At 50.5% G+C, this 13,677-nt stretch overlaps 1 protein-coding gene across 1 annotated transcript in view; it reads right to left on the bottom strand.

Annotated features, from left to right (window-relative positions):
* The window catches only part of FSTL4 (follistatin-like 4), a 665,226-nt gene that overhangs the window by 116,945 nt on the left and 534,604 nt on the right, over nt 1-13,677 (bottom strand). Inside the window, exons 5-6 of the mRNA XM_011969239.1 lie at nt 10,275-10,468; nt 6,445-6,568 (exon numbers count right to left, since the gene is read on the bottom strand). Coding sequence (XP_011824629.1) covers nt 6,445-6,568; nt 10,275-10,468 — 318 coding nt within the window. The remainder of the gene's footprint in view (nt 1-6,444; nt 6,569-10,274; nt 10,469-13,677) is intronic.

Raw genomic sequence — 13,677 nt, 5'->3', positions numbered from 1 at the left:
GGATGGGAGAGGAGACAGGGCCTGTCCCTCCCTGCCCAGGAGCTCACCCTACTTTCAGAGAGCCTCAGCCTACAGCAGCTTCAGCGTGGACCCGCTGGCCTTCCCACAGTGGTCTTCCTTCCAGATTTGCCCTCACCTGCAGTGGGGAGCTTGGGTATTTGTGGCCGATGGTTTTGCTCCAGAGGCCTGACGTGCCAGCCTGCCAGGGCCCAGCATGGAAATTACAAACCCATATTCTATGCCTATGGATCATTTCCAAGGTATGCAGATTTACACAGCCAGCAAAGCTGACCTCCAGGTGAGGTGGCAGGAGTTGGGCTGGGTGGGGCTGTTGGTCCTGGGCTGCTGCAGCCAGAGTCTGCTGCATCATGAGGGATGTGGCTGTGGGCCGGCAGGCATGCAGGGCTGAGGAGCGGGCTGAGCAAGAGCCCTCCTCTGCACCCGTGGTTGCCGGAGGTGGAGGTAATTATGCAGCCTGCCAGCCGACCAGAGCACTTACTCTGAGGAGGGCTGAATGGCCAGTTAGTGGCCCTGAGGTCAGGATGAGAGCTTTCCAGTGGGAATTGCTTTTATCTTCAATAAGGTGTCATTAGCCCATGTGAGAAGCAGGGGCTCCCCTCACACCCAATTGCTCATCCAGTGATTAGGGATGTCTGGACTGGGGATGTCCAGCTGCCCTGCTCCAGCCAGGCTGATGCTTCTCTACCAGGGGCCCCAGCTGTGGGGCCCCAGCAAGGCACTTCCTCTGCCCCTGTTTTCTCCAGGCCCCCTGGCGGCATGCAGAGACCCTCTGGGATCGCTGGCCACAGCTTCATGTCTGGACTCCTCTGCTTGCCCAAGGTCTCCATGTCCTTCATGCCCTCAATGAGCAACACTGACCAAGGCCTCCCTGGGTGACATACCCCATGCTGCACAGGAGTGCAGGATGAGTGAAGCAGCCTCTATCCTCAGGGAGCCTGCAGTCTAAAGGGGGAAGGACAACAATGGCATGGCACAGGGTGATGGGGCACACACAGAAATCTTCATCATCACCCTCACCGCCACCATCATTGATTTGGTTAATGTTTGCCTAACACTTACTATAGGCAAAGTCTCATGCTAATCACTTTACATTAAGTAGCTCCTTTAGTCCTCAATAACCCTGTGCATGGTTGTTATTCCCATTTTACAGATGGGAAACTTAAAGCCCAGTTTAACCTCCTGTAGGGAGCTGTCCAAAGTCACACAGTTAGTCACAGAATAAAGATTCAAAACCAGGTCTAGCTTGGACTCTGGAGTCCACACTCTTAACGATCAGGCCACAGCCTTGTTAACTGAGGGCTGTGGGCACACAAAGGAAGATGTGTGGGGCTTGGTGGAGGAAAAATAAATAGAGGAAGACCTCCTGGAGAAGAAGACCATTGAGTTGGGGCTTGAAGTTAAGGGAAATCACTGTGAGGACAGTGAGATTCTCTTCAATGGAGAATGCAGATGTGTTGCAAAGTTTGTTTAAATGCATGAGAAAGTTCTAGAATCAGACATGCCCATTGAATCCTGACTCTGCTACCTGCTGACTACGTAACCTTGGGTTAGCTACTTCTCTGAGTTTCAGTTTCTTCATCTGTGAAATTGGACATAGTGTACAGTGCTGACACATGTTAAATGCTGGGTATCACTTCATGCAACTGGAGTACGAAGAGCCTATTACTAACCACAGCAATCCTGACGAGCAAAGTCATTCAAATGGAACACTGACTGTGAACCCCGTCCTCCAGAGCTGGCCTCAGGAGCTCACATGGCAGTCTTCTTGAAGCCTTCTCTATACACTTGAAGTCAGGACAGCAACCCCACTTCTGTCTCTGGGAGGAGGTGGTGAGATCACCCCTTCTGTCTTCCAATTTTCAGTTCCTCCCTTGGCCACTCCAGCTTTAACTGTTTTGTGCCCTTGAGAAAATGAGGGACCAAGGGCAGTGAATCAGTTCTTCGGCCACTTTATTTGCAAATCCTGTGTGGCAAAACCAGTGTCTTCCTTTGGGGTAGGGGGAGTCACTGGCACCTAGAGTCTTGGCTTCAGTCAAAACAGACCAGCTCATAGGCATTGCTTGCTCTCCGAATTCAAGAGCTGAGTCAATTCAGATAAAATTCAGATAAAACCCCATGCTATTTAAAATCTTGTTACTTACTATCCAAAACTCAGGAATGAGAGGGAGTAGAACAAAGCAATATCCTTGCTATCTAAACTCCTTGTCTGAACTCACCCTACCCAGATAAAGAGCCAGATAGATCTGGGTAGTGAGGATGCTTACGGTGGCTTATTTTACCATCCTGCTCAATACAGGGTGGGTGTGAGGATTGGCTGAGATAGTGTGTATGGAAGTCTGGTATGGGGCCAGGCACCATTAGTTCCAGAGGATAGGGGCGTGGTAAGTGAAGCTGCACCATCCTTTCACTTAGCAGCAGAGATGGTGAAAAAACAGCTGTAAATTCACCAGATGACCATATCATCTGTTTCATAGAGTTGCCCTGGCTGTAGTGGTAGTGCTGTAGATTAAAACACCGTTTTCCTTTCTGCTTGCCTGGAGTTTACACATGTCAGAGGTGAGGAAGGGTGTCTGGTTCCCTGGCATTCAGCACCCCAGGTCCTCCTGACACTCTGCCTGTGTGGTCCCAGGACATTAACATGTGAAGCCCTTTATCCTGCACTGCTAGCTGCTCAAAACCTTCCCATGCATCCAACACATTTGTGGGTTTTGCTCTCACAGGAGTAATTAAATGGACAACTATTTTCTAAAAAGCAGAAGAAACTTGCAATGAATTTAAAGTGAGAAAAACCTTTTTTTTAGCAATGTGTTTTCCCTGATCCCAACCTGAGCATTCAGAACAGTGCAAAAACCATGCATTATTGAGAAGCTTTTTAGATGAGCAACTTTGAGGTTAATTTACTGTGATGAACAGACAGGGCCAGCACACACCTTGCTTATGGTGACCCTGGAGCCTGGGTCTCTGCCATGGCAGGGACAGGTGGCACCACTCCTTGTTGGGCTGGTGGGAGGTGGTGTGGGGAAGGGGAGGCAGAGGGCATGTGCTGGAGAAGGACACTGAGCCTTTAGTTCCTAGATCAGCCTGTGGTTTGGGAAGCCAATACAATGCAAAGAGAATGTTTAGTTGACAAAAGGAGGAAGAGGGGGCACCCTCATATTTCATTCCTGTCCCTGTACAGAGAGAGGCAATTGGGAGGCTTGGCTCCATCTGACAATCAGAAAGAGACTTAACTGACTCCCATGACTAGGCACTGCCTGCCACCCTGGAGGAGAGTCACCTGTTCCTCACAGCCAGTAAGGGGGTGCAGCCCCATCACAAACCAGCTCAGCACAGACAGCCACCAGTGTGGGACTCCTAGCATCACCCCCTGCCGGCTGCAGACTGTGGCAAGCATGGCCCAGCCAGGGCCAGGCCAGCTGCACGGGAAGACATGATTTAGGAGATCTCTCCCACAAACCTCAGAAACTGATAAATACAACTTCCTTCTCTGGGGAAAACAGCCCCAAACCCAACATCCTTTAGTAAAGTGATTGACTCTGCATCGGTAGGCTACAGAGCTGGAGTCACCCCACAGACCTCCCCCTGCCTTACACCCAAGGACGCCAGCAAAATAGAGACTAGAAAATAAAATGCTAATGCCTCAACCTCTGCCAGCCCATCAGCTCTAGTTTTTAAAATTAAATCCAGAATGTTGTTGCTGAAATGTTTGAGATATTACTTTCTGGGTTTTAGTGAGATTTCTTTAATGCCCATCGATTGCTGGATAATAACTTGTACCTATATGTCTCATTTCAATTACCTATTTAAAATTCGCTGAACCATAAATCTATTCCCAGAGCTATGGGAATTTAGTTTAGAGTTCCTGTGACTTTGAAAAACCATTGATCCCCATATGCTCCAAGTGGCTGCATGTCAAGCCTTTATAGTGGGGGTTAACTCATTTTGCGGCTTCCTTAATGGCTGTGAGTTTACGTTTTATTGCATATCTATTATTTGGGCTGGGCTGTGATGAATGGTTTGGCTGTCTGGTTCAAAACAAGTCCAAGGCGACAGCAGAATCTAATTTGTTTTAAAAATGATGATTATAAAGCTTTCCAAATAATAATCCAGGAACGAAGGGAGCTGACACCACATTGCTCTGTATGAGACATGTGGCTGGAGGTCAGGTAATGACGTCCTTCCCTTTCCAGGGTAGCTCATGTTTATAATGACCTTACTAGGGAAGCTGGAGAGGCCTCCTCTTTCATCATAGGCAATAGGGATGCTTCCATTTCCTTGAGGGCAAAGCCAAGAGCTTGCTGTTTGGCCCCAGACCCATTCATGGGAACTGTGCTCATAAAGCAGAGGCTGCTGTGGTACCAGGCACCAAGATGGTGCCCAAGCAGTGCCATTATCTGCTTAATGATGGCATCCTGGGACATTAAGTAATGATGCCCGGTATGCCCTGCAAATCCCTGAAGTCCAGTTTTGGCCTCTGGCTCTAAAAATGCACTGAGCTTTTCCTTCATCACTCCTTTGGCAGAGGGGTCTGGGTTCAGAAAGCGTTTTTGGGAATGTCTTGGAACTATCCCCAGAAAACATGTTGCTGCTTTCCTGACTCGGAGAGCTGCTGTTCCTGTAAGCTGCCCTAGCTGCTCGAGCCTACTCTTGTTCATGTTCCATGGAATCATCAAGGAGTCTCAGTGTGGGGAGGCGGGTAGGGAGGATATTGCCAGAAGTAGACTCCGAGGGCAGGAGAGACGGTCTTGTCCAGTGATATGTAGGTCAATGTTTAACAACCGGCTCGCTAGAGAAGAAAAAATGTTCCCCCTTCCCTTTTTTGGTAGCATATGTGTGCTGTGAATTTCTATGATGTAAATATTCCCAATGTGGCCAATTTAACGCGACCAAGTGTTTAACTGCTTGCAAAATTCCTGAAAATTTAACAATGGGCTCTCGTGAACCAGGTGTGGGGAGTTGTGGATATTTCCACACATTCCAAATGTATTTCCAGATGTATTTCTGGAAATAATCTCTTTGGCCCACAAGACAAACACCTCCACAGCAGGATAAGTCTACCAGTCACTCTCACCTTATTATGAACCAGCACAGGCAGGTATGAGTTTGACTAGTGGGCAGGGAGGAGGATGATGGGGACCCTGCACAGTCACAGTAAATCAAGCAAAGCCCTGGAACTGGGGGGTGGACTTTGGTACTAAGGATGATATGAACTAGAAAGGCCCCTGAAACCAGGTCAAGCTCATGGACACTTCCCATAGGGAAGAATCATACTTGTTTCTCTCCTCCTATGTCATCCAAGTACCTCTCTATTTGCCACAAGAGCCCTGCTTGCCAACAAATCACAAGGATCCCTCTTCAGGCCTTGTGAAGGTGTGGAATAGCAACAGCCCAAAGAGATGTCACTCTGAAGCAGGAATACTTTGCTGGAAACGGGACTCCAGGTAAAGGCTGGGGTTGAGGGAGGATACCAGGCTCTGTGGCTCAGGGCCCCTGGGGGTGGGGTGGGCTTGCACCCACCTCCTGAATGCCAGGGCTTGCGCTTAGGAACTGTGAGCTGGCAGGTCACACCCAAGGGTATATGCATTGCCCACTTTAAGCAGAGCTTGAATATCTTCTAACGTAAGGGGCTTCATCTCTTTTGGGCCAAGGATGTCCCCTCTAGTCTCCAGCGTGGGCCCAGCACCGCCCTTTCCTCTCCCCTCTGCTGACCCCTGCCTGGAGCTACACAGGGCTCTTGTATCTTGCATTTCTTGTAAGTCCTGTCCCAGCACCGCCTCTGGTTAATGTAATCTCTTGGAAGATCACCTTAGTAAAAGATACAGGTCCTGAAGGCACCCATCCACTTGCATATGTACCAGGCACTCCCTGGAGAGGCACTCAGAGTACCTCCTGTTTTCAAAGAGCACCCACTTTCCCTTCTTCTCCAGGGATCGCCTGCCTCTCTTCACTTTGGACCCTCACTCTCCATTGTCCTTGGGTAGTCACTGCTCCCTGCTGCTGCAGGGCCAAGCCTCCAGGCCCTCCTGCAGGGTGTTTTCCTCCAGGCAGGGCTCCCCACATGGCCAGGCCGTAGCCTGAGGATAGCCCTAAAATCTGCTTCCTTCTCCTTCAGTCATAGAACCCCCAAGGCGGGGGGGTGCTCACAGTGCCCTCACGGCTATGCTTCAGTTACAGTCCTGGCCCCTCAAAGAGTGAGAAAAATCTTTATTCAAAAGGAACAGGGCAAGCCCTCTCTGGCCCCATCCACTCTCCATTTAGTCTTTTCTTAAAGCTCAGGCTTGTTGCAAAACAAATTCAACAGCTTTTCTCTGTATAAGCAACCAACCTGGGAGACAACTGAGGACAGACTCCAGGCACCCAACAGCATTTTGGTGCAGGAGCGCCTGGGGAAATAAGCCCTTTTCCCACTAGAACCCAACTTACGGAAGGCCATGTAGAACTCGCGGAGAGTCAGGGAACTGTCACTGTTGTAGTCGTCAAATCGGAGGAGGTCACCTGGTGAGCAACCAAGTAAGTCTTCATCCAGGTCCTGCTTCTTCAGTACATGCTGTGGGGTGAGGAGGAGAACAAGGCCAGAGTCAGGTGAGTTTAGAGTCACGGGCATTGATGAAAATGACTCAGGCCAAGAGGGAATCTAGGGACAGTTCAGTGGGCCTTGAGGGGTACCTGAAGCTCCTTGGTTTTGTCTTGTCTGACTCCTTCATTTTATGGATGAGAAAACTGGGGCTCAGAGAGGGGAAGTGGCTTCCCCAGGTTCACATAGTGCTTGGGGCAGAGTCTACACTAGAGCGCAGGTGTGTCTTTTCCCTGTCTAGGCAGACACACCCAGACCGTCTGAGATGGGAATCCTTGAGGCCACTTGCTCTACTGCTGTGTGCTATAGATTGGGAGACAGGAGAGAAAAGGCCCCATCAGATAAACCCAGCAAACCGTGGCTGAACTCAGTGTGCGGACAGAGCTCCGCCAGCTTCCAGCTGCGTAGAGCTGGAGGTCACTGCTGCATCATGCACCCACCCACCACCCATCAGCCCTTACCCATGGCAGGCAGTGCTGCCTGGACACAGCACACTCCCAGACCCCTCCGCTGTATCCACCTAGACCTGAGCTTCGCCCCTGCCTGCCCTGTCCTGCTCGGGACACAGATGTCCACCTTTGTGACTCTGGCACGGAGGCCACAGATGATACAGGCTCTCGTAAACTCCTCTCCAGCTGTGGTCTGAGCCATAGGACACAGAGGCCTGCCCAGCACCATCAGCCACATGTCCCAAGGTAACTAAGGGTAGAAATTCTAGGCACCCTCACTCAGCTGGAGCTACGGCCAGAGGCCAGTGTGCTCGGAACTGAAGGTCTTGCAGGGAAAATGCTCAGAAGGAAATCTCAGAAGAAAGAAAATGATTTTGTTTTATTTTGGTGTGGGGGGAGGGAGGCAGAGGCATTTTCTCTTTATTTAACATTCTCAGCTTGGTCTGCTGTATTAAAGGCAATTTAATGTGATAATGTTAAAAAAATGACCCTTCACCAAGCAAGTAAGAGTGTTCGATAAAAGGGAGATCAACCATAACGCCTGAGATCAATCTTCTGAAGATGGAAATTTCCCTTTGTCTATTTCTGCATTGGAAATTGATTAACTTTTTATAGGACTGACGAGTTTTTTCCCAGCACCTTTGATTCAGTGTCAAGGAAAGGCCCACTTTAGCCGGGCTCTGCTTGGCAGATTTATGAAATGGACTTTAACTATATTAAATTTTAAAGAGGAAATCATTGTCCAATTACCACACTTCTTAATGGCTTCGGGTGCCTCAGGCCACATATCTGCCAGGTTAGAACGAAGTGCCTGGTAAGGTTCTGTTTACCTGGAGCTGTGTGGGCCTGGATACCAAGATCTCACAGCGGCCTCTGTTAAAGACAAGCTGATGCCACCTGCCCTCGGTGCTCCCTGCTTGGTAGTTTGAGGAATTGCCAGGTGGTTCTTCCTGCAGGTAGCTGTAACTCTCAGGACCTGGGATTTTCCCAGAGCAGCCTGAGTCACCTGTAGGTCCCTGGACCTGCCCCTCGGGGTCTTAGCCAGAGCTGAGGCCTAGTGCTGATGGAGGTGGTGACATGCTGGCAGGGTGGTTGCCCTGGAGCCCATGGGCAGCAAGCCTCCTGGGATGCAGGCCTTGAATGGGCTTGCGTGAGCTGCTCAGGTATGGGTGAGCAGAGCAGAGTCATCTGAGATTCCCAACGTGCTTCCTGGAAGCAGGCTCAGGACTGCCTGGGGCCTACGTGCCAAAGCTTCTGGTGGCTGCTCCTTGCTAGGGTTCTGTGGGTACTTGCTGTCCCTACAGACCTTCAAGGAACCATGCGGTGCCTCTTGGTGGGAGCCATTCTCCCCAGGGAGATTCCGAGTGCTCTGAGGAGAGCAGGCGCATGCATGTCAGCCTGCCAGGGTTTTATCTCAGTTCTATCATGTCCCAGGCAGTGAACAGCTCAGGCAAGTTGTCTGATTTCTTAAAGCCTCAGTTTCCTCATCTGAAAATATCTGTGAAGTGGGATAATAGTAGTCTCCTCCTTACAGCAGAGGATGGTCAAAAGATTTAAGGAGGAAATAATAATAATGATGATGATGATGATGGCAACAATACTGATGACTCTCTCTATTGAAGCGCACCATGTGGCCAGGCATGGTGGCTCACACCTGTAATCCCAGCACTTTGAGAGGCCAAGGTGGGCGGATCACCTGAGGTCAGGAGTTTGAGACCAGCCTGGCAAATATGGTGAAACCACATCTCTACTAAAAATGCACAAATTAGCTGTGTGTGGTGGTGTAAGCCTGTAATTCCAGTTACTTGGGAGGCTGAGGCACAAGAATGGTTTCCGCCCGGGAGGCAGAGGCTGCAATGAGCCAAGACTGCACTGCTGCACTCCAGCCTGGGTGACAGAGTGAGACCATGTCTAAAAAAAAAAAAAAAAGAAAAAAAGAAAGAAACATACCACATGCCAGGTACCACTCTAAGGCATTCACTGTCTTAGCTCATTTAACCCTCATGATGACCCTGTGAGGTTCACAGATGAACACAGAGGCACAGCAAAACGACATTGTCTCCCACGGTCCACTAGCTCATACATGCTGGAGGCAGCACTTCACCTTAGGCAGTTTGACTCTAAAGTCTGCATTCTTTGCCACTATCCTACATAACAACGAACCCTTCTGAGTTTATTAATCACAGGTCAAGGGCCTAGCTCAATGTCAAGCACATGGCTCAATGAATGCTAGGGCACTCCCCACCCCACTTCCTCCCAATGACCGGGCCACAGCCTTGAGAAGGTCCCTTGTTTAAAATTTCTTTAAATTTGCATCAAAGCTGGGGACCTGTCTTTATTATCCATCCACTGGGTGGACAGTCTGTGGTCACAAGAAAAGAGGTGCCCACCGTCCCCCACCACCCAAACTGGGGAGGCTGATCTCACTCTCCTTGCAGATCTTGCACCTGCTTGGTGTGGCTCTAGGGCTCCAGACCCTTAGGAACAAACCAGTAAGCAGAAGTAGGAATGCAGGCCCCTCCAGCCCACCCCAGCTTTTCCACCATCAGGACTCTACAGGCTCCTCCCTGCAACTGGCAGTGGCTGTGGCCCCAGTGAGTGAGGTCACTCTTTCCTTGCTTTCTATGCTGCAGACACTAACTACCCCTGCACCACCCTGTAGCTCAACAAAGGACATGTGTGCTGTGTTAACACTGCAGTCTCGGGGGAGGGAGGCAAACCGCAGGGTGTAATGCAAGTGTTTTCCCAAATGAGAGCAGGGCTTGGTGGGGGTCGACGGGTAGACACAGGGCTTTCTGCAAACAAGCAGGCTGAGGTTTGGGTTCTTAATCTTTGGATACCAAGGAGCAGTAATGTCCTAAGGTAGAAGACTTGGGGACTTCCAGGTTATAGCTCCAATGGTGTTCAATGGAAACCAAGCACTGCTTCCTTGTAACTTTTCTGCTGAGTAACTACTCCTACTCAACGAAGAAAAGATTGATTTCCCAGTCAAAATATGAGAGACCAGGCCCTCTGAAGTGAGTTTTTCGCCAGATAGCTGAGAGGGCCTGTGAAAGCTTGTTTGTAAATAGACGCTGAAGGTGGCTGGTGGGAAGAAGAACCTGACCTCATTTTGTTTGTGAGATGTTCTCAGAGGTATTGAACCACGCTTTCAGACACCTGGAGTAGGGGTTGGGAAATGGAAAACTGGATTCCCCCATAATATGACTTTCACTGAACGCCTTGCCCACCTGAGCCAGTTCAGAGCTGCTGAGGTGGCCACTGCCATCTGCATCTAAGTCCCTGAACAGAGATTCCACCAGGAGGCGCTTCTGGGAGGCAGGGTCTTGTCTGCTGTCTCCTTCCCGGAGTGGCTGCAGGCGGGTCTGGAGCGCCAGAAGTACATTCTTCAAGCGGGCATAGCCGGCTATGGTGCACGTGTCACCTGAAAGAGAAGGTGAGGTTATTATAATGAGACTTATCCCATGGTCTTGAGAGAATGCTCTTGCCGCTGGTCCATTCATCCATATCACTCACAAATAGGCACTGGGCATTCACTATGTGCAGTGCATGGTGCAACTGTAGTGAATGGGACTTGTTTGTGTTCTGCTCACCAATTTATCCCATAAATATTGATTGAACATGGAATGCATGCTGCACATGATGCAAATGCTGGAGGGAACCTGTTTGTCCACCTGACAAATATTTATTGAGCACCTACTACAAGCCAGACTAGAGTAACTGCCAGATGGAATGGGAAATTCTTCCAGCAGAATATATAGCGGCAGCCCCACAGAGGTTTTAGGAAAGCCGCCCCCAATTCCATTTTGTAATCGCTGGTTTTTGCCTTAATCCTACCTTAAAGGCTGCTTTTGAATACTTGGCCTCCTAGATTAGGGAGTTTTAGTTAACAAGACTAATAAGCCCTGCTTATGTTAATTAGGTACCCTCCCAGAGCTGGATTACTTCAAAACAAACATATACACAAGTCTATGACCAAGAAACAAAAAGCAGCTTTACAACATTAAAACCAAAGCACACAGCTCGTTTTATCCCAGGCGTGCTTGCTGAACGGCAGCAGAACTGTGCAGTGTTTGGGCAAGTAAGGCCTGGGATGCACTGCAGCATGGCGTAGTTTATCTTACTGGTGATGGGCTTCTAGGATGGACACTACGCAGGGCATGGCCCGTACACTGGGGCTGCAGGAGTGTCAGCAGAGAGGGCAGCCCCTCCAGCCCCACTTCCCATCTCCCTGGGGGATGAGTACTTTCAGTGCCTGGCTTTGCTGAATCCTGGAGAATGGGCACGGGCTCCTCACTGACCATTCCAGGTTGAAGGCCAATGGGCTGATGGAGCCTGGGGCTCTTCTCTTTAATTCCAAGGCCAGTTTAGGGCCTGAGGTAATATCCCAGAGTTGGAGAGTCAATAGGAAGAGGTGCTAGAGAGCATGGGCTCTGAGGTCCCTTGGGTTTGAGCTCCAGCTCTGCTGCCACCATGCATGTAGCCTTGGGCAGGGTGTCTCAGTGATCTCATCCGTGAAATGGAGACACCAGTGTCTCCCACATGGGGTCGTTATGAGGATTAAATAAGATGTGCACATACAGGCCTTTGCACCGGCGTGGCACCCAGTAAGGGCTCATAACATGATAGCTACTCCCTCCCTTGTCATTATGGGAACCACATTTACTGAAGAGCAACTGTCAGGGAAGCTACTGGGGGGAAAGGAGTGATGGGGAAGTCTGTCCGTTTCTTTCTTCTACCCTTCCTCTTTTCCTCCTTCATACCCTCCCTCCTTCCCTCCCTTGATAAGCCTGGACAGCCCAACCACTTTTTCTTGTGCTTGTTTGTATTTCTAGATTTTCTTCTAATTTGGGGTCAATTGATTTCCGCCAGAAACAGATGCCCATTACCATTTCCTCCTGCATGTTTATTTAGAAAAAAATCAATTGTTGTGTTCAATATAATCAGATCTATTTGCTCTCTGGGAGTCTTTGTGCTCTGACAAGAATGCCTCTCTCCCACCCCTTCACCTTGCTCGCATCCCTCTTTTGACTAGTAGGATATTGATTCCTGAGAGTTCTTGGGGCCTCCAGTTGGCAAACCCAATTCTCAAGTCTGTAGAGCTACATGGCATTGAAAACAGTGGCTTTGTCCCCCTACAAAACTTGCTGGGTTCTTCCTTTTTCTAGGCCTGGATAAGGATCAGTTTGGGGGAAGGGGAGGAATAGTTTTGCCCAAGTCTAGCTCCTCACTGCCTGAAAGAGGCTGAAATTTGGTCCTGGCAAACGGACCAGAAGTGGGGGTACAGAATGAAAGTGGAGGTGGGGCTGGCTGCTGGGGTAAATGGAGATGGACGTGTGCCTGTGTGGAGGGTCTGCAGGAGCCAGCACTGGGGGTGCTCCCAGGACTTCCTGGAGTGGGGGTGTTTATATCCAGATACTGAAAAACTGACGTACACAGCAGGTGGATATGGTGTCAGGAAGAGGCTGTACTCAGAAATGCTGGTGAGTAATCGGGCTCCAAAGAACATGCCACAGCAGGGCAACCTGAATGTGAGGCCAGGCTGGGTCAGAAGGGCAGGACGCCCCATCCTTGCAGATCCCCCCAACCTTCCTCCTGGACCTTGGTGGGGTGTAAACCACTTCTGAGCTGCCAGCTGCCCTGGGCAAGATTCCCTTCTGGAGCCTCTTGTTTCGTCTCAGGACCCCAGTGGCTAGGCTGGCCTAGGCATGGAGAGCACCCTGGGAGTTCTTGGGATCACCAGCTGGCAAACCCGTTTCCCAAGTCTGTAGAGCTACATGGTGTAGCTGGGGTCTCCCTGTGAGCAGGGGTCTGCAGCTAGACACCTCCAACACCGGCAGGCGGGGGAAACCATCCAGGTGGGTCTTGCTGGGATGGAAGTGGGGTGCTGCGGCATCCTCCCCAGGCTCGGCCCCTCCTCACATCCTCACAGCTGCCTGTGAGCACAGACTTCTGGCTGCTTCACCCTGGCAACTGCCCAGCAGACACCTTCTGGTCAGGAAGGTATGTGCAGGTCTAGAAGTCAATCATCTGGGGGAAAGGGGTGGGTCCCCCAGGTCTCCAGCATCAGCTCCCTGAGCCCATGGTCCCACTCCCTGCTAGGGCCCACACTGGCCAGGCCCCTCCCGTCCTTTTACCAGCGTTTATTTACATACTGTGTGCCTGATGCTGGGCAGCTTCTAGTCCTGGGGACTCTGGGTGCCTGTGGTGGGAGGCCAAGGGAGGGATGTTCAGGATGAGACCTGTAGGATGAGGAGTTGTGGGAGGGAAGAGCAGGCCAGGAGCAGGACTGTGTGTGTAGGAGCCATGGTGCGGCACGTCTGGAGACTGGTGAAAGCTGGTGTGGCTGGGCTGGAGGGGCTGAGTCAGGTGGAGAGTGAAACAAGACAGGCGGGAGAGGGCAGTGGGGCAACCCAGGCAGAGACTCCAAGGCCGTGGGGAAGTGTGTGGCCCCACACATCATGCTGTTCAAAACTTCCTTTGTCATTTCTTCCCTTTACTGAGGGCACTCCATCCCTGGGCCAAGCTTGCCACTGGGGTCCTGAGATGAACCAAGGGATTCCAGGAAGGGAATCTTAAATTCTTCTTTATCCCAGGAACAATTGTGCTTTAATGAATTGCAAGAGAGAACTC

The sequence above is a fragment of the Mandrillus leucophaeus genome, unplaced genomic scaffold (assembly GCF_000951045.1).
Source record: "Mandrillus leucophaeus isolate KB7577 unplaced genomic scaffold, Mleu.le_1.0 Scaffold88, whole genome shotgun sequence".
NCBI classification, from domain to species: domain Eukaryota; kingdom Metazoa; phylum Chordata; class Mammalia; order Primates; family Cercopithecidae; genus Mandrillus; species Mandrillus leucophaeus.
This window is presented reverse-complemented; position numbering and strand designations above follow the sequence as displayed.